The sequence below is a fragment of the Carassius carassius genome, chromosome 22 (genome assembly GCF_963082965.1).
Source record: "Carassius carassius chromosome 22, fCarCar2.1, whole genome shotgun sequence".
NCBI classification, from domain to species: Eukaryota; Metazoa; Chordata; class Actinopteri; order Cypriniformes; family Cyprinidae; genus Carassius; species Carassius carassius.
This window is the reverse complement of record NC_081776.1, coordinates 8,294,745-8,315,091: the sequence shown is the minus strand read 5'-3', so window position 1 is coordinate 8,315,091 and position 20,347 is coordinate 8,294,745. Positions and strand designations below refer to the sequence as shown.

General features: G+C 37.1%; 2 protein-coding genes across 2 annotated transcripts; both read left to right on the top strand.

The window, feature by feature from the left end:
• The first annotated feature begins 571 nt into the window (after positions 1–571).
• Positions 572–1,848, top strand: LOC132098855 (beta-2-microglobulin). The gene is made up of 3 exons (XM_059505077.1): positions 572–731; positions 1,383–1,655; positions 1,738–1,848. Exons 1-3 carry the CDS (start codon positions 668–670, stop codon positions 1,749–1,751), a joined length of 351 nt encoding a protein of 116 aa, XP_059361060.1. The 5' UTR covers positions 572–667; the 3' UTR covers positions 1,752–1,848.
• A 5,171-nt stretch (positions 1,849–7,019) lies between these two features.
• Positions 7,020–19,949, top strand: LOC132098854 (interleukin-1 receptor-associated kinase 3-like). The gene is made up of 12 exons (XM_059505076.1): positions 7,020–7,651; positions 8,017–8,199; positions 8,696–8,739; positions 10,003–10,069; positions 10,254–10,405; positions 11,043–11,107; positions 11,201–11,312; positions 11,403–11,521; positions 11,609–11,807; positions 12,036–12,098; positions 18,464–18,631; positions 18,704–19,949. The coding sequence occupies exons 1-12, from the start codon at positions 7,537–7,539 to the stop codon at positions 19,181–19,183; spliced, it is 1,767 nt and encodes a 588-aa protein (XP_059361059.1). The 5' UTR covers positions 7,020–7,536; the 3' UTR covers positions 19,184–19,949.
• The last annotated feature ends 398 nt before the right edge of the window (positions 19,950–20,347 follow it).

Sequence of the window (20,347 nt, the reverse complement as noted above, 5' to 3'; positions counted from 1 at the left end):
ACAATTTACAATAATGTTCCATTTCCATTTGTTAACATTATTTAACTACATTTGTTAACCTGAACTAACAATAAAAAATAATTGTAACGCATATATTAATCTTAGTTAATATTAATTTCAACATTTACTTATGCATTAAAGGTTAATATATGTTAACATTATCTAATGAACCTGAGCTGACATGAATAACAGTTGTATTTTTATTAACTAATGTTAATAAAGATAAATAAATACTGTAAGAAATGTATAGCTTGTTGTTAGATTATGTTAGTTAAAGCATTAATAATGTTAACTGATGGGACCACTATTATAAATACAGGTTTTTTAATACTTTTGTCGATTTCAATTTGCATTTGGTGGATTGGTTATGTTTATGTGAACAAATATAAGGGAGGAGTCTTATTATTGTTTAGGTAAGTTAGGGTATTTCCAAAGGGATTGTTTCCACCAAACCGATGCCACAGCCTGTACAACCTCCCCAGGTCAAATCCACCTAGTAACAACTTGTATCAATTTTGCTATTGGCTGCCTGTTATTTTGCATGCTGTGCTTGTGACGGTGATGACAGTGCATTTAAGGATACTGGTCGTTTACTTTCGATATTAACTGCATTGGGCCGGAGAGCTGAAGCATACTCTTCTTAAAACTCTGGACTAAATCACCAAAAATGAAATCACTCATCACTTTTGCCCTATTCTGTGTGCTGTACGTCACTGTACAAGGGAAAACATGTAAGTAATTCTTAATGAATATGTAAATACTGTATTGTATTGTTTGTGTATTGTGTTGTGTTACCGTTTCTGATATGCATGAAAAGTTCCCCTCAGGAATTATCTAAGTACATAAATTTAAGTGCTAGCCTTTGTGTGTATCCATAGTAAAGTGATTTAATCAATATTTTGTCTCCTAGCATAAATTTGAAATAGTTTAAAAACAGTGCGTCATGTCACTTAAAGTAGTTTCATTTGTATTTAGAACCAAGTCTAATTGTAATTGAAAAACCACAGTTTAAACATATTAATAGTCTTTTTTCTTATGGGCTTACAACTACAGTGACTAATGTTAAGAAATATAATAAATCATAATTTGTATGTTACCTGCTGTTAAACACATTGTTTTTCTTTCTTTTTTCTTTTTTTATTGCATAATCTGTTTTTCTGCATGTTAGTGAGAAGGAATTCTGATGGAATTTGTGTTGTGTTTGGGAAAATTCCCGAATTGGAAAACATTTCCATCCCGTATTCCTTTGTATAGAGTCAAAAAGGATGACATACATTTTTATTTGGTGTTTTTTTTATGTTTATCATATTTTAAATGTGTGTTACGATAATATTTATTTCAATGTTATCTTTGTAAACCAATATTTTGAATTCTACTTTCAGCCAGTCCCAAGGTCCAGGTGTACAGTCATTTTCCTGGAGAGTATGGAAAGGAGAACACCCTAATCTGCCATGTCAGTGGCTTCCACCCTCCTGATATCACTATTGAACTGCTGAAGGATGGCGAGGTTCTCCCAAATACCCAGCAGACTGACCTGGCCTTCGAAAAGGGCTGGCAGTTTCACCTTACCAAGAGCGTCCCCTTCAAACCAGAGAGAGGAGATAACTACGCCTGCAGTGTCCGACACATGAGCAATAAAAATGTCTATTCTTGGGGTGAGTGCAAAGTGTGTGTTTCAAGAAGATACCTTGTGAAATGACATTGCATGTTTATTGAACATCTCATGACTTTCCGCAGAGCCCAATATGTAAAGCTAAAACAGTCAAAGGCGGAGAAAGGACGGTAAGTTTATTATTGTTTATTATTCATGGAAAAATATAGCCAAAAACCAAAAATGTTTTTCTGCCAATAAAATGTGGCATTTCAGAATTGTTAAGATTAATAAATTGGTTTCTTTCTTTCTTTCTTTCCTTTTTCTTAGGATAATTTCACGTTTTGGACATTTTACTTATCAAAAGTTGCTACTATTGATACAGATGACTTCCACAATCCATCGATTTGAGCTTTTTCTTGAGTTACCATTTTTTTCTTCACGAGTGTAAGGATAAATTTAACCAAAATAGCTGCTACATGTTTTTGAATACATTTTGATCAGTTTCCGGGTTCTAACACTGTTTCATTCCTCTCTGTGTAAATTCTGTAAAGTATGCAATAGTGGGGAATATTTCTGCCTATTTATGGGCTTTATTTTGTATAATCAAATATACAAATTTCACAATCAATTATCTCTTTAAACAAATAAGACCACTGCAAACTGCTAGCCTATTTAATGACTATGAATAATTCAAGTTGACACGTTTAAGATAAATGTCATTCTAAGTGGGGAAAATAAAGTTTAGAAAACCCTAATGGAACAGTTGTGTTTATTTGCTTCAAAAAAGTTCTACTACTATATGCCTGTACTGAAGTTAAATCAACGTTATAGTGAGTTTCAGTTATTTCCCCAACCTAAAACATAAATGTCTGCCTAGCAACAGAACAACTAAGGTGGTGATTGGATTAAAAACAGGCGACAAGGTCCGAGTTTCACATTTCTATGAGGCTATTGCCGAGTCTGCCGCGCGCTGAAGATAAAGTCACATGACTTCCCGAGAAACCTGTGACAGTGACGCGCCTCAGATCATCAAGAGCATAATCTCGAGGAGCGTCTCGCTGCAGCTTGCGGTGGACATCCAACCCCGCCCACATCCAAGTGTGACGTCAGACGCCACGCCTATGCCATACGTAAAAATACGTCATCGGGTGATGCCAGGTGACAACTCATGTGTTGTGCGCATGTGCAAAAATGGCGGAAGTATGTTTTTTTTTTTTTTTTTTTTTTTTTTTATTAACATTTTGTCAAAGTACAATTTTAAGACGTAAACAAAATTGAATCAATTTTATCGGAAGTATATTGTTTCGGGGATCAAATTAAATAATGTTATCTTTCGTTTTACTAATACAGGTTAAATAACTTGTATTAAATAAATTTAAATAGTACAAATTAAACCTAGGCCACATCTCTAATGTATGGAAGTAAATTCATCCAAACAGCCGGTAAAACGCCTGCATTGGTTGATTATACTTAGGTAAATTAATATAATATTTATACCTTCCGCTGTTCGATTATGTAAATGACAAATTCACATATTTTATGATCGATTGTAACATACCTTAGACAATATGAAAGTTAAGTAGACAATTTTGTTTAAGGCATTTTTATTTATCTAATTCTCTAAAAATATGTTTCACTTATAAGGTAGGAATGTTAGTGATCATATCACTATTTTACGGATAAATATGGGTGTTATGCAATAACTGGAATCCTCCCCTCTTTGCTTTTTTTTAAATGTGTTTATTTTTCAAATTTCTTTCATTTTAAATAAAAAAAAAATGTTGCTGAAATTGGCAAATTTATATACTTCATTTGGTTTTAAGTATTTTTGTTTTCCTTTTAATTATATACAAGAACAATTATGATCTACACACTAATATTTTTTATAGCATGGAAAAAAAAAATGTATCACCTCGCAAAAAAGAGCAACTACATTTGCATGATAGGATTGACGGTTCTCTATATAGACTAAGCTACACATACATAGGCTTAAGTCATTGGTTGCTTTGATAGATTATGTAAGTAACATGGCATTGACTTTTGGGCCTTTTTCCATCAACACAAATATATATAAAAATGTGTCCAAGTCCTACGGATGCATAAAGATCAATAAAAAGACATCCCTTGGGTATTGTTATATTTATTTCACAAAACAATAATATTCAACAATGTAGAGTAAATAAATTATTATAAATTAAATAACTCCCAGAAACATTTTATTGACTTTCAGCCCCTGTTCATCAACACATTTTAATAAGAACGTTTCCATATCCTCGCGATTGTCAAAGACAAACACACAGGCATCCCTTGCTTTCTCAGTCTCTCTTTTCAGGTAGTCTTTGATTATATTAGACTGTTTTTCTTCGTCCATCTGGAGAAATTCAGGCTCTGTCACCTCTCCATGGAACAGCTCACAGTGGCTCTGAACCCAGCACCATGCTACACCAATGTCCCTTATGAACTTCCTCTTCAGTTCCTCTTCGATCTTCTGTTGAAAGTAAAAAATAAACTGTGTTTGTGGGGTAAATCTAAAATTACTATAATTATTTTCACAAAAAAAAAAAATGTTTTTACCTCATCACTGTCATCTTGACCCATCACAGTTTCCGTACTAGCTGGCTGTTTGGTGATGGTGGACTCTGACAACCTAAAGACAGACTCAAAGGTTAGGTAAATGGACCATTTGTAGAGCATCTTTTTAGTATTTCCAACCACTCAAAGCATTCAACACATTTCTAAACATTCAACATTGTGGCCTCTCCAAAGTTTTGCTACTGCAGTGCCTAACATTCTAGGAGGAAACATTTAGTGTGTCTGGGTAGTTTGAATGCAGAAGAATCAATTTCATTTCATTAACCAGTTGTGTGTACCTTGGATGGGACATGTTTTGCAAGAGCAAACTACACCACCACCTTCGGAGCTGAGGGATGTCATCCTAACAGATAAAACCCAAAATAAAAAACTGAGAATGCATTTGAAAAAACTTCTGGAAAAAATAAATAAATAAAAAAGGAAAACCTTCCAAAAGAAAATTTGAGGTCATCACCTGGCTAAAGTCAAATGTCCAGTCCAGGGCCATATAGAGTGCATACTGAAACAGACAACAAATACCATTGAGAAAATTCAAATATTGAAATTAACTGACACCAATTTACTGTAACGTACAGATAACACTAGACCGTATTCATCTAAATACTGCATGTAAACTAAACTAAACTTCTGCCATCCCCATAACTGCTCAGAATCTGTAATTCACTGCTTACCATCAGCATGAACAGACCACAATCCAGTCCCTCTCTCTGGGTTGGAATATTCTATCAAATATTTAAATGTATAATTATTTTTTTTTTTTATACATAAAACTACAGAACAAGGACTGAAAAAAAAAACTGATGATTGCATTCTCGTACCTTGGTTATAATGATCTTCCACGGGCCATTCATTTTAAGATGAAGTAACCTGTAGAAAAAAAAATTAACAAAAGTGTAGAGTGTACACAGCAAGTTACAAAACACACATAGATAAATAACAACAATATTCTCATCACTTTAGTGGTTCCCAAGAAACTACAGTTCATCTTGTTGTTCTTTGAGATTCACATACATATTTAGATTATACAACATACATATACATGCATATATGATTTAAAAACACAAAAACCAATCATTATCTAAAGACATGCTCTCACCATACCTCCATGGTCCACTGCATGACTTATGTGGTTCTCTAGAAGGTGAAGTGTAAAAGATAACTTCTCTTCAGTGGTGAAACTGCAGCAGGGACATTCAAACCCCCCCATCACGGCAGAACTGTTCTGGATCAGGTTTGGACTGCAGAGGTGTAGGATCCTGTAAAACATGATAAATATTATGTGTATATAGAAGGATACAAAGATTTGCCACGAACAGAGACATAGTAAGACATAGTGAATTGTGTGGTTGCTCAAACAAGTTATTGTGCAAGAGTTGTCAGTGTATATCATTAAATATATTCCATGTGTTTTGCATGGGGCCAGGGGAGTACATGTATGTGAGAGAGGTGAAGTGTGAGTGTGTGTGTGTGTGTGTGTGAGAGAGATCAGTATTATGTGTCAGGGATATAAAAAAAAAAACATGAAGGATGAATCAATGCACATACATTTTATCAGGATACAGTTAGGAGCATTATAGACATTATGAAAGTAAACACAGCAGTGTTGGTAGCCTTATAACGTGCCTGTGTGCTATCGTTTCACTTCATGTCTAACAAAATATTCATTGATAATTTAATGTGTACATTTTACCATTTTAACTATTAACGTTAAGCAGAGACATACAGTGAGTGTGACAAACACTTTTGGGCTAAAAACCGAATTTTTCATTACTTACAGCCATGGCAGATAACTTCTTCCTCTTCTGGGCAACTGGCAAATACAGATAACAACAACTTCTTCTTCTTTCTGGCGATCGCAAAACAATATTTCCTTCTTTTACCGATTAAAAACATCACAAACTTCTTCAGTTCAGTCTTCTCGACGCTTCTTCCTGTTTGAAATTTAATGAGAACGTGACGTAGACGGATATAGGCGCGGTTTATGATGGCACATCCGGGTGGGCAGGGTTGGATATGTGACGTCTTTGGATGTGGGCGGGGTATCTGACGTCACGCTTGGATGTGGGCGGGGTTGGATGTCCACCGCAGGCTGCAGCGAGCCCTACTTGATAATCTCTGGCACAACTGACGTCAAGCGGTCATATTAATAACACAGATCATGCAACCATGAAGCTGAAATATCGTGAATCATATTGCTGAAAATCACCAGCTTTTGTAATTTTAGAGACATTTTGTAAATAAAGAAATATGTTTTATTTCTGAGTGAATCTATCTTGATGAAAACTGTAGATTGTCTAGTGCACAGTATTAAAAATTAAAAATGTATTTGTTTAGATCAAATAGCCTTAGATACAGTTTGTCAAGCTAAAATATTAATTACATTTTGTGTTCATTGTCATCCTAAATAGTATATTAAGACTGATATTGAAATTTTCACTAATTCTTTGCATTGTAGTCTCCTCTATTGTACAATGTAGAGCTATAAATGAACTTTATCTCTGATTACAGTTAGAAGGATTGCCAGACCCTTAAAACTTATTTTACAGTTTACGTACAACGTATCAACCATATATCAATTGTATATGTTGATACAACTGTAATAAAAATTGTATCAAAAGTCTCTTCACATATTCATTGTTTTTAGATTTTATGTTTACCTGTATGTATACTTATTAATATGTATGTTTTATTATTGTCTTTTATTTTACTGTCCATATAAAATTAATAATACAAATGTAGCCTATAATACAGTTCTTAAATAGACTATTAAATCAGTAATAAAATAGTAACTAAATGATACAAGGATGTAATAAAAATACATCATTTATTAATAAATAATAATAATAATAATTTTTCTTAAGTATATAATGTATTAATTATCTGCTAAATTAATTGCTGGATTGTGTGTGTGTGCGTGTGAACCTACTTTTTTACTCAAAAGTGAGCAAAACTGGTATAAAAATAGAGTAAATATTTTTATTATTTATTGTAAAAATGCAGGACGTTTTCTATGAGGGGTAAGGTTAGGGGTACGGGTGGTATTAGATTAAAAAGTGTTTAACTATATGTATATAAAATAATAGAAGTCTGTGGAATGTGCCCATTTAGATAACTAAGTAAACGTGTGTGTGTTGTTTTGTTTTGTTGTATGGGTCGCAACCTTTCTCATAGAAGCAAATCTGTTGAGGATATTAGCCAATTCATTCAGAGGATGTAGGTGGGGTTTGGGAAATTCCATGCTGTAGCAAGAGTTATCAACACAAGAGAGCACTGTAGAGTCCTCAGTTCGAGAGGAATGAATTTAAATCTAGTCATACTTCACACACCTGTGTGGTCAAGACTAGCGAGACATGTCAGGTCAAATAGACACGTCGACATTGCTCTTCGACGTCCCACCGGTGCTGATGGGGTCTTTCTGCAGACTGATGGACAGCGGGATCGACGGTCTGGGATGGAGAGCTTTAGGTAAAAAAAAAAAACACTTTACCATCATAACTTTGTACGACCGTTACCTGTTAAGCATGAGGCTCAGTGACTGTCTTATCAATTTCTCAATATTTATTTTCTTTAGGAATGTGTCAAAGTTAAATAGTCACTGTTAAAACTTATTTTCTTTTCTTTTTCTTTTTTAGTTTTGTAACATTGTAGTAATAAGCTGGTCCTGTCAGTACAGTATGGTCATTAGTTGGTCAAGACTAGTAATTAGCTGGTCCAAGATGGTCTACCATCAACAAGCCAGCTTTTAGTTTTTTAAGTAATTTAAGACATTTGATCATTTTTAAGTAATTTTTTAAGTAATTTGATATTCATCCCTGTCTGAATCCTTACAGCTACTCACATCCTTCCCAGTCAGCTTGATGTGAGATGTACTGAAATGTATGTGGCTGCTGGGAAAAGTCCCACACAAGAGCTCATGTGGTTGTGGGCCCAGCAGAATAAAACAGTAGGGGATCTTTTGAAGGTTCTGGATGAGATGGGTCATACTAGAGCCAGGAGTCTTTTCCAATCGCAAGGTACAATCTTTATCTTAATCATAAGACTACTACAGTTATTGTAGTCTACAGTAAACAATAATTTACTAAAGAAAAATCATTTGAAATGGCAAAAAAAAAGTTAATATATTAAATACTTAATAGTTTTAATGTAAAGTAACTAATATATTAACGGGAAGTCAAGGGGTTTGTATACATTTTACTGCCTACACAGCTTCCTCTTTTAAGACAGAAGCTTTGTATAGCATATGGCATTATTAGAGTAGTAATATATATTTTATTTTAAAGAGGAACTTGACAAACCTATATGTGAAGTGAACTGTAAAGCGAAGCAAAACAAAACATGCGATTGAAATAACCACAGCGGTGCATGTAAACCACAGTGCAGTTCTAACGAACCATATCACCAACAAAACCGCAATCCATCAGTAGACAACATATAATGGAACTGCTAGTGATGTTGCGTTGAAAGCACTGTATAACAAACTGTAACCAAACATATTTGATTTTTTTCTAGACTCATGCAAACTGAAGTCATCCTCAGCCTCTCTGTTTGCCAAGGTAAAGTCTTTTTTAAAGGGGTCATTTGATGCGATTTCAAGTTTTCCTTTCTCTTTGGGGTGTTAAAAGCTCAACTAGAAATCAGTGGTTAAGTTGTATTTACAACACTGTTCCAGAACAGTTCAACCCAAATATACAGATGTACGCAATGCATTTTATGTCTATAAGTACATTTACATATGTAAAGGATTTGCCACTGATGATTCGAGTTTTGAGCAGTGTCGAACAGCGGTTCTCAATTCCAGTCCTCGTGCCCCCCTGCTCTGCACATCATATGCCTCTCTTATCACTTCAGACGTTTGTTCTATTCAAATGTAAGTGCCCTGCGAAGTGGACATCAAAGGATATTCCTCAATGATTCCAGTCTCAAAGCGAACGTATATGTTCCATTCAAAGTGCATTGAAGTGTGCGAGATGTGAATTTAAATTCTATTTATTTACGGAGGTATATCATTTCACACTTGTCCGTGTGTGAAGATGATTCGCAGCGTAAATCCATGAATGAATGTTCCGAAGTGAGGTAAACTTCAACAGATATCATCTGCTCAGAGATTAGGGAGCAATGAACACTGTGTAGGGACCATGTCAATGGGAACACAGTTCATGCATGGAGCTCACTTCTAACGAGCTGGTTATCTGAATCAGGTTTGAACAAAGAGAGACGTGTGAAATATGCAGAGCTGAGGGGCGCGAGGACTGGGATTGAGAACCGCTGGGGTAGAGTAGCACTTGTTGTTTGTCTTTTCTCCAGTTACAAATGCACACATGGTTTTATGTTTACGCGGCGTGGCACAATGCAACGCAAGACGTAAAAACACAGTATGTAACATTTCCATCACACGCTTGAGGCATTTGGCCAATCAGAGCACTAAAGCTCAGACCGACGAGCTTTGTAAAAAACAACGCGTTTCAGAAAGGCTGGGCATAGAGGAGAAACAGTAATGTATATTATGTGGAGAATAATGTGTTTTTTAAACTTAAACCACATAAAAACATTTAATTACCCCAAATACACAATATAATGTTGTTGTTGTTGTTTTTTTGCAACATCATATGACCCCTTTAATGCTGTTATCAACCTGCAGAGTTTTAAAGCAGATTCTAGTCAGGTGCTTGACTTTATTCTAGTTTAGGTGTGTTAGAAAGTAAAAAGAATGTGCACTCGCAAAATGAGCAGTTTTGTTTTTGCTTATTTAGTTGCATTATGCGAATATATTATGTTTACACATTTCACTCTAAATGTATTTTTCGTTTTCCAATCAGTATCTGCCAAACACTGAGAAGTCCTGTCAAACTCCAGCTCTTTATCCAGAGTCTGTGTCTGTTAAAGGTAACTGGTACAAGTGCATTTAAAATTGACCTTCATTGTCTTTCATTGTAAGTTGCCATTATTGTACATAGCTGTATTTCAGTGCTAACAGTAGCTTTCTCTGTAGATATTAGGTAGAAAGTTTCATTTCTGTTTTTAGTGGTTTCATAAGGATCTGAGATTAAACCTTTTTTGTCCATTTCAGGTGAAAAACTGAAGTATTTCATCACATTTTCTGAAGTCATAGAGGGAACGAGACATTTCCACCAGGACTTAAAAATAGGTTCGAGCGTGTTTGCCGAGGTCTACTGCGGAAAATGGGGAAACAGGTCTTTTGTGGCAAAAGTTTTCAAACAGGTCATAATATATTAATATCTCAAAATTTTACTCAAATCATCTTTTGCAAACTGTGTACAAAGTAAGTATTGAACTAGGGTTAATTTTCACACACCAGTTGTTGTTTAGTTTTGTTTTTTAATTGTTTGTACATTAATCTACAGAGCCCCACACATGACATGCAAGAAAAAATAAATAAATTGTGCATACGATTTACTAATTCATTCCCTCGACGTACTAAAATGTGCACACGATTACTATTTCATTCCTCTCAATTTGCTAAATTGCGTGCACAATTTACTAATTAGTTTTCTCTCAGTTTATAAATCGTGTGCATGATTTAGCAAATCGAGGGAACAAAATAGTATAGCAAATATAGCAAATAATTATTGTGTGTTATTTTCAGGCAATTGTTCTATTACAAATTAATAACAAAATAATATAATAAGAAATACAAGACAATAATAATAATGTGCTAATTATTTACTAAATTGCTGGAAATTATTTTACTATTTTTAAATTTAAATAATATAATTTATTAACAGATATTTTGCTGTGAAAGTTTTTCAACAGGTCCGAACTAATTAATATCTGATTTCACATACACTCATCATGATATTTTGAAAAACACTGATAACATTTTGTATTATCTTAACAGGAAAACAAGGCTAATTGGAAGACGTTGTGGGAAAAATTCACCAAAGAAATTAAAGTTTTACAACTGTAGGTTCAGTCGGTGCATGCTTTATCATATTCCAGTGACTTTTCGAATGGTGTTTTTCTTTTTTGACATGGCTCTCAATTTTGTCTACTTAGCTACCTGCATCCTAATATCTTGGAGTTATGGGGCAGCTTTTCAGAGGCAGATCGCTTCTGTTTAGTTTATCCGTACCTTCATAACGGATCATTGTTCCACAGGCTTCATGAGGTAAATCATCTGCCAGCAGACTGTAACATGATTTATCACAGCAAACTAAAGTTGAAGTCTTCAAAGTTTTTACACTTGCCTTTGTTACAGGAAGTTCAGAGGCCTCTATCATGGCATGAAAGGCTGAACATCATCAAAGGCACCGCAAAGGCAGTCCACCATCTACACACTGCACAACCGTGCATGGTTATTTGTGGAAACATTACGAGGTGACAGCGTGAAGCCAAATCTACAGATTCTAGGTGCCCGGTGAAGATGGTTCATTGAAATGTGCTTGTTTTGTGTTCTGCTCTCAGTTCAAACATACTTTTGGATGAGCACCTGCAGCCCAAATTATCCGATTTTGGATTAGCTCATCTCAGACCACACTCTGTGGACCAGAGCTGCACTATCGTCATGGATATAGCCTCCCATTGCAACCTTGGCTATCTGCCAGAGGAGTACATCCGTGATGGCAAGCTATCAGTCAAACTTGATGTTTATAGCTTTGGCATGGTGAGTCCAGCATCCTGTTTAAAAAATTATATTAAAATGATCACAAATAAAGCTTTTTGTCAGCATTTCAATGTCAATGATTCAATTAATTGATTCAGTTAAGTTCCAGCTGCAGAATACTGGCCCTCAAAATTTCTTTTTCATTTATTACTAGTCTGACATGACTGCCCCTATCCAAGTTACATTTTTTTCTTAAATTGCTTTTAACATTTAATTTTATGCTTGTAGGTTATACTAGAGACCTGTACAGGACAAAAGGTGAAACACGAGTCAGCAAAAAATCTGTTTATGGTAAGAATCAACTTAAAGAATAAAAATTACAACCCGAATTCCGGAAAAGTTGGGACGTTTTTTAAATTTTAATAAAATGAAAACTAAAGGAATTTCAAATCACATGAGCCAATATTTTATTCACAATAGAACATAGATAACGTAGCAAATGTTTAAACTGAGAAATTTTACACTTTTATCCACTTAATTAGCTCATTTAAAATTTAATGCCTGCTACAGGTCTCAAAAAAGTTGGCACGGGGGCAACAAATGGCTAAAAAAGCAAGCAGTTTTGAAAAGATTCAGCTGGGAGAACATCTAGTGATTAATTAAGTTAATTGATATCAGGTCTGTAACATGATTAGCTATAAAAGCTTTGTCTTAGAGAAGCAGAGTCTCTCAGAAGTAAAGATGGGCAGAGGCTCTCCAATCTGTGAAAGACTGCGTAAAAAAATTGTGGAAAACTTTAAAAACAATGTTCCTCAACGTCAAATTACAAAGGCTTTGCAAATCTCATCATCTACAGTGCATAACATCATCAAAAGATTCAGAGAAACTGGAGAAATCTCTGTGCGTAAGGGACAAGGCCGGAGACCTTTATTGGATGCCCGTGGTCTTCGGGCTCTCAGACGACACTTCATCACTCATCGGCATGATTGTGTCAATGACATTACTAAATGGGCCCAGGAATACTTTCAGAAACCACTGTCGGTAAACACAATCCACCGTGTCATCAGCAGATGCCAACTAAAGCTCTACCATGCAAAAAGGAAGCCATATGTGAACATGGTCCAGAAGCGCCGTCGTGTCCTGTGGGCCAAGGCTCATTTAAAATGGACTATTTCAAAGTAGAATAGTGTTTTATGGTCAGACGAGTCCAAATTTGACATTCTTGTTGGAAATCACGGACGCCGTGTCCTCCGGGCTAAAGAGGAGGGAGACCTTCCAGCATGTTATCAGCGTTCAGTTCAAAAGCCAGCATCTCTGATGGTATGGGGGTGCATAAGTGCATACGGTATGGGCAGCTTGCATGTTTTGGAAGGCTCTGTGAATGCTGAAAGGTATATAAAGGTTTTAGAGCAACATATGCTTCCCTCCAAACAACGTCTATTTCAGGGAAGGCCTTGTTTATTTCAGCAGGACAATGCAAAACCACATACTGCAGCTATAACAACAGCATGGCTTCGTCGTAGAAGAGTCCGGGTGCTAACCTGGCCTGCCTGCAGTCCAGATCTTTCACCTATAGAGAACATTTGGCGCATCATTAAACGAAAAATATGTCAAAGACGACCACGAACTCTTCAGCAGCTGGAAATCTATATAAGGCAAGAATGGGACCAAATTCCAACAGCAAAACTCCAGCAACTCATAGCCTCAATGCCCAGACGTCGTCAAACTGTTTTGAAAAGAAAAGGAGATGCTACACCATGGTAAACATGCCCCGTCCCAACTATTTTGAGACCTGTAGCAGAAATCAAAATTGAAATGAGCTCATTTTGTGCATAAAATTGTAAACTTTCTCAGTTTAAACATTTGCTATGTTATCTATGTTCTATTGTGAATAAAATATTGGCTCATGTGATTTGAAAGTCTTTTAGTTTTCATTTTATTCAAATTTAAAAAATGTCCCAACTTTTCCGGAATTCGGGTTGTATACAAATTGTTACTTTAACTAGTTTAAAAGGGGTCATATGATGAGATTTCAAAAAAAAATTTCTCTTTGGAGTGTTACAATCTCTTGGTGCATAAAGAAGACCAAAGACTGCACAAAGACTGAAGTCTCAAATCCAAAGAGATATTCTTTATCAAAGTTAAGTCTGCCATGCCCCCCTAAAATGGCTTGTTCTAACACGCATTCTAACATGTCTATGTCACTATGTGGAAATATTTGCATAATGCAGCCCAAATGTTCACGCAAAGAAAGAACTTGTGGTTTCAGTAACCGCAGTTAGTGTTGAAGCAGCCTAGATACACACAGGGAGATGCTGTGTGTATATAGGCGAAAGCAAAAGCACTTTATTTGGCCTTCCGAAAGTAGATGCATTTAGGAAACTTTAAGACTATTTTCAACAGAAAAGCAACACATTTTAGTGACAACTGTTTCTTGAACCTAGGAGAGGAGGTAATTCTGACAATCTGGTGCTTCTGATTCGGCTACTATAAGTATGTTCTGTTATTAGTTTAAGTATTTGCTATTTACATTACATTTACCCCCGGTTTCACAGACAAGGCTTAAGCCTAGTCCTAGACTAAAATGCAAGTCTGAGTTGTTTCAAATGAAAGAAACTTGTACTGATTGATCTTAAAATATATCAGTGCCTTTGTTTTGTCTCAAGATGCACACCAGTAATGTTTTTTTCTAAGGCATGTTTATAAAAATTACTTAAATGTCCTAATTGAACTATGGCCTAATCCTGGTTTAGGCTAAGCCCTGTCTATGAAACCAGGCCTTAATCATTTAGCAGATACTTTTATCCAAAGCGACTTACAAATGTGAATAATAGAAGCAAACAGACCAACGAGAGAACAACAACAATGTACAAGTGTCACGATCGGTGTTACAGAAAACACAGGAGAGGGAACCAATCGCAGGTAAGTCATTTATTAAAGGGTAATCCAAAAGGGGTAAACAGTCCAGGCAGGGTCAAAACCAGAATATCCAAATCCAAACATAAACAAGACACGAACACAAGGCAAGGACAAGAGCTGACGGACATGAGTTTCAAACATTAAACAAGGACTCCGTAACACAGACTCAGACAGACCGGGTATAAATACACAGAAGGATAATGAGGGAACAGGAGACAGGTGGGGAAAAATCAATTACTAACAAGGAGGAAGGTGACCAAATAAGGGAACAGGAAGTGATAAGGTGACAGACACCGTGAGGAAGGGTGACATCTAGTGGAAACCCAGGGACACAACCCAGACACTATGACAACAAGTGCATGACAAGTGACAAACGCATGACAAATGCATAAGTTTGAACTAGTGAGTTTAGGTATATTGGTGATGTGCCAGTGATCGTCTTGTAGGCAAGCATCAGTACCTTGAATTTGATGTGAGCAGCTACTGGTAGCCAGTGTAACCTGTTGAGGAGAGGAGTACTGTGAGCTTTTTTTGACTCATTGAAGACAACCCTTGCTGCTGCATTCTGGATTAGTTGCAGAGGCTTGATAGTACATGCAGGAAGAGGATAGTACATTGATAGTACATTCCAGGAGTGTTCTCCAGATTCCAGCTCAAGTGTCAATGAATAGAAGAAGAAGGGATACCAGTCTGTAGTTTTCTAAAAGTGCTGGATTTAGAGATGGTTTCTTAAGCAGTGGGCTTACCTGAGCCTGCTTAAATGCTGAGAGAAATGTTCCAGAATGAAGAGAGGTGTTGATAATGTGAGTAAGTGAAGGTATGACTGAAGAAAAAATGGCTTAAAGGAGGTGAGTGGGGATTGGTTCAAGTGGACAAGTAGTAGGATGATTGGAAAGTTTAAGTTTGGAAACGTCCATCTCTGAGAGTGGAGAGAAGGAGAAAGAGTGTGTATTAGTCGTTATGAAGTTACCATCAGTCTGCGTTGTGGAGAATTGGTCACATATGGTTCTTGTCTTATTTGTGAAGAAAACTGCAAAGTCATCAGCTGTAAGAGTCGATGAAGGAGGAGGTGGAGCAGGACAAAGAAAAGTCAGAACAGTTGTTAATTTTGTTGTGGTAGTATGATGTTTTGGCAGTGAAGACATTTGCAGAGAAGGAAGAGAGGAGAGACTCATACACACTGAGGTCGGCAGAGTTACTTGATTTATGCCATTTCCTCTCTGCAGCCCTGAGTTTAGAGCGATGTTCACAGAGAACATCGGACAGCCAGGGGGCAGATGGGGTGGTGTGTGCTGGTCTGGATGACAGTGGGCAAAAGTTGTCTAAGCAAGAGGTTAGAGTGGAGCAAAGAGTGTTAGTGTCCAGTGCTGAAAACCGAGAGAGTGAAGGAAGTGAGGATGAAACCATAGAGGATAAGCGAGAGGGAGAGACTGAGCATAGGTTCTGTCGAAAGGTGACCTGCGGTGGAGTGTGTGCCGTTTCAGGTGTAAGTGTGAGGTTATGAGGAAGTGGTCTGAGGTGTGCAGTGGAGCAACTAAAGTTTTGTCCATGGAGCAACAGCGTGTGTAGATGAGGTCCAGTTGGTTGCCTGATTTGTGAGTAGCTGTAGTAGATGCTCAATTGAAAAAATAACCCCCAGACTATGCTCCATTGAGAGTACAGTGTGAGAACAGGAAAAACAGCTCAGCATAAAAAAGCACATAATCAATACAGCATAAACACACGACTTTGCAACAGGGGAGGGGAGTGGGGGGTGGAGGTAACCTAGCACAGTCAAGCAGCCATTCACAGACTTGCTTGTCAGATTGGCTGTACAAAGTGGCGAAGGCGAGGGAAGGGGGGTGGGGGTTGGGGTTGAATGCATATCTGTATATATGTGTGTATGTGTGTGTGTGTGTGTGTGTATGTATGTAAGAGTTTGTGTATTTGTAGGCCTGGAGAGCCGCCAAGCTGGCATTCAAATCTAGGTGCCTCAGTCCGCAGAATGTGATAGAAGCGACACAGCAAGTTGCCATGGAGACAGCCTTGATCAGGTCCCAGACAGAGTCAACAATCAGCAGGTGTCTCTGGTAGTTGTTGTTCCCAACAGTGGTCTTCCCAACAATGCTGGTAGAGGGGAGCCGAAAGAAGATAAGATTGCGATTGTTTGGTCTAGGGGCGAGTAGCCGCATTCCAATTTACACGGTTACTCGCTTTGTCCATTCTGGTCTCCAAATCCATCCATTTTCCTTTGCAAAGCCGTGAGGTTCTCCGTGATGGTATCCATATTGCTGTTAATAGTCTCAGTCTCAGTGCTGACCGCTCTGCCCACTGCTTCAATCATGACAGGCAGCCTTATGAGGCTTTGGACAGCTGTTCCCGTTTTCTGAATTCTTCAATAACCCAGGGCAAAGCTTAATCCAATCAGCAAAAGACCTGTTATCATGGTTCTGAATAGATAGATATCTTCAGTGTCCTCCACGGAAAGAGCCGCCAGACACACGACCCACCACCTCTCCCACGCGTCCATCGGTAGCTAGCTATGAACGTTCCGGCAGGGCAGTCAGGTTTCCCCGAACCCAAGCTTCTTATCTAGAAGATGGTGTCAATTGCGTTGAGAAATCAGTTGATTAAATCCATGATTTTTCAGTTTGGAGAGCAGTGCAGAGAGAGTCTCTCAAAATATTAGACAATAGACGAGACGAGTGAGCAAGCAGGGAAGGTCAGGGGGAGGAGAGGGAGAAAAAATGCGTTTTCCTTCGTTGAGAGCCAAACGAGAACTTGTTCAAATTTCCATTCTTTTGAGATATGGAGACCAGAACCTCCACTCCTGGTCGTACGATTGAATGTTTATATATGGAGTTTTGTGCATTGCGTGTGTGTATTTGTGCGCGTGTGTGTGTGTGTTAGAGAGAGAGAGATAGAGAGACAGACAGAGAGAAGGTCACACAGTGTAGTCAGCTTTCTTAACCGTCCGTGGCTTGTGTACTGCAAACACATACGAGCTTCATCACTGTGTCTGTCACGCGACTCTGTTCCCTTTTCGTGCATGAACTGATGGTAACACTAAGAACATTATTAACAGTCTTTACATTTATTTAGAAAATGAAGCTTGCAATTATGGAAAGGGGCGTTACATTTCCGACGAGTTCTTGCAGTGTTCCACCAGTCACAATGCACTGGGTCAGTTGGCCAATTAGAGCAGACTGCGATTGTTGGAAGGAGGGGCTTTGTAGAAAACGACGCTTCTAAGAGATGCGGGGCATAGAGGACCTACAATAATGTACAGTATTTGAAAACAAATGTGTTTTTTGAACATTAAAGAAAGTCAACATATTCTGTTACACCAAATACACAAAATAATGATCTTTAAAAAAGTATCATATGCCCCTTTTAATTTTTTGCTTTTGAGAGCCATAAATGCTGTTCTTTCTATCCATCAAAAAATGCTAAAAAGAATCTGTCTCAGTTTCCACGGAAACATTTTGCAGCAGTACTGTTTTCAAAATTGATAACAAAGGAAAGATTTTACCCAAGCACCAAATCAGTATATTAGAATGATTTCTGAAGTATCATGTGACACTGACGAAGACTGGAGTAATGATGCTGAAAATGCAGCTTTGTTTTCACAGGAATAAATTACATTTGAAATGTTTTAAAATAGTAATTGTTATTACAACTACTTGTTTAAATTGTAATAGAATCAAATTTCCAATATTATGATATAATTGTGAAATTTTGAGTTCTGTGAATCTGTTAATATAATTCATATTTTAGATTAATATAATTGACTGACTAATGCCATTGCATTTTCTTAGAGAGATGTATTGCATTTCGAGTTTGAGGAAAAAAGCTCTGTGGATGCCTGTCTGCGGTTTTTAGATCCCAAAGTTGAGCATTGGCCCACTGCGGTGGCACTTTGTCTGCTCCAAATCGGACTAGAGTGCACAGGCAGCAAAATGCGAGTCAGGCCGAGCATGGAAATGGTTGGTAAATATTCTCATTTATGCAAACATACACATATAAACTTCTATATAATTAATTTTATTCCTCTTCAGGTGCTTCAGAGACTAAACCAAATTCTTCCCACACCTGCACAGCTTGAGGACCAGCCGCACACACTAGATGATACATTCCCTCTTCAGCGACCATATAATGGCCTCAGTCAGCGTCTAAACGTGCCCATTGAATTTGATGAAATGTACAGCCCACTGGAGGAACCGCTACCTCCCAGAGTTCCCAGTCTGGCAGAACCCTGCGAGTGCAGCCAGTCTGAGGTTACTTTCTTGAGGGTTGGAGATGCAAACTTGTCGCATTCCCTCAGGGAATGTCTTCAGGAAAATGACAAAGTGGTTTCAGCATCACAAAGTCTGCAGTCAGACTCTGCAGCTTGCTTGGACTTATATGGGAGCTGGCCTGTGGAGTGCAGCTGTAGCACTGGAACCGAAGTGCTGGGATGTGAGGACTGCTGTGCAAATGGCTTCAGTCAGTGTGTTTTATGTGTCACACAAGTAGATTCAAGAGACCATTCACAGTGAAATCTGTCTCAGAATTTTCAAACTTAATTGTCAGCACAAACTAATTTATGTCCAAGCAGGCTCAGTATTCATTAATATCCATTATTTTTATTTTTCAGATGATGATGCCCAGCCCTCTCAGAATGGCATCACAAATCCAGCAAAAGAGAAAATAAAGAATAAAATTCATCCGTACAACCAGGGGTTAATAAAAACTGAAGAACTTCTTTCGCTTGAATCAGAGTGAATCAGTAAGGTTGGACATCTCTATTAAAAAAAAAAACATTCAGCAATGGGTTGTGCTGGTGATCATTTTGTTTAAATGTTTGTTGCTTCTTTAAAAAATTATTTGAAGATATGTTAACAGTATTTTTACATAATAATTATTCCCAAACCGAGTTTATAAAATAAAAAAGATTAAAAGTGGGTGTGGGTAATAAAAATTGTTTCTAAAAGAATATTAAAAATTAAAAAAACTTTTACGCAGACTTATACTGTCACTTTAAGAGGGTGGTGGTAATTTATAGTAGTTGATGTTACATATTTGTAATTCATTAAAAGAGTGATTTTAAAGTCTAAAGATGACACCATGTTAAAACATTTCGTTGTCATCGGTACCTTATAGTGTCCATGAATCTCTCAATATCTCTTATGTTTTAGACGACTCTAGCAAGTTTAACTAATTTGTGGAAACAAAAGTGCTTTTTGTTCTAATTTATGTGCGTACACATTTTAACCACATGAAAATGATGTACAGAGTTCTTGACAATAAAAGAAACGAAAGGAACCACAATACGTGTGTTTAATTTGAAACTTTTATTTTGGGAAAATCTGATTGTTGTGTGCTGCAGTAATATCATCATCTATAATATGTATTTTCAAACAGCCATTCACTCATTTAGTCCTTTTTATTTTCTAATCAAGCAGTTGTTGGAAAAGGAAGTAATAATCCATAGATGTATTTCTCTTTTTTTTTTTTTTTTTGAGTTTCATAACGTGAACTAATCAGTTATTTATCCAAAAGCAGGGGCTTAGCGTCTTGATATGCAGGGCATGCACCTGCATATGGGCCCGGGCTAATTGGGGGCCCAAATGTTGTGGGCCGGATTGCTGGTTTGAGCTTGTTTAAGCTGTTCCAGCTGGTCATGTGCTGGCTTAGGACCAGTAATGACCAGCTTAAATCTT

Bases quoted from the DNA above. Each gene is read 5' to 3' on its own strand.
- LOC132098855 (XM_059505077.1), top strand. From the start codon at position 668: ATGAAATCACTCATCACTTTTGCCCTATTCTGTGTGCTGTACGTCACT. The intron at 732-1,382 runs GTAAGTAATTCT...TTCTACTTTCAG, and splicing joins CACTGTACAAGGGAAAACAT to CCAGTCCCAAGGTCCAGGTG.
- LOC132098854 (XM_059505076.1), top strand. From the start codon at position 7,537: ATGTCAGGTCAAATAGACACGTCGACATTGCTCTTCGACGTCCCACCG. The intron at 8,740-10,002 runs GTAAAGTCTTTT...TTTTCCAATCAG, and splicing joins CAGCCTCTCTGTTTGCCAAG to TATCTGCCAAACACTGAGAA. The intron at 12,099-18,463 runs GTAAGAATCAAC...GCATTTTCTTAG, and splicing joins CAGCAAAAAATCTGTTTATG to AGAGATGTATTGCATTTCGA.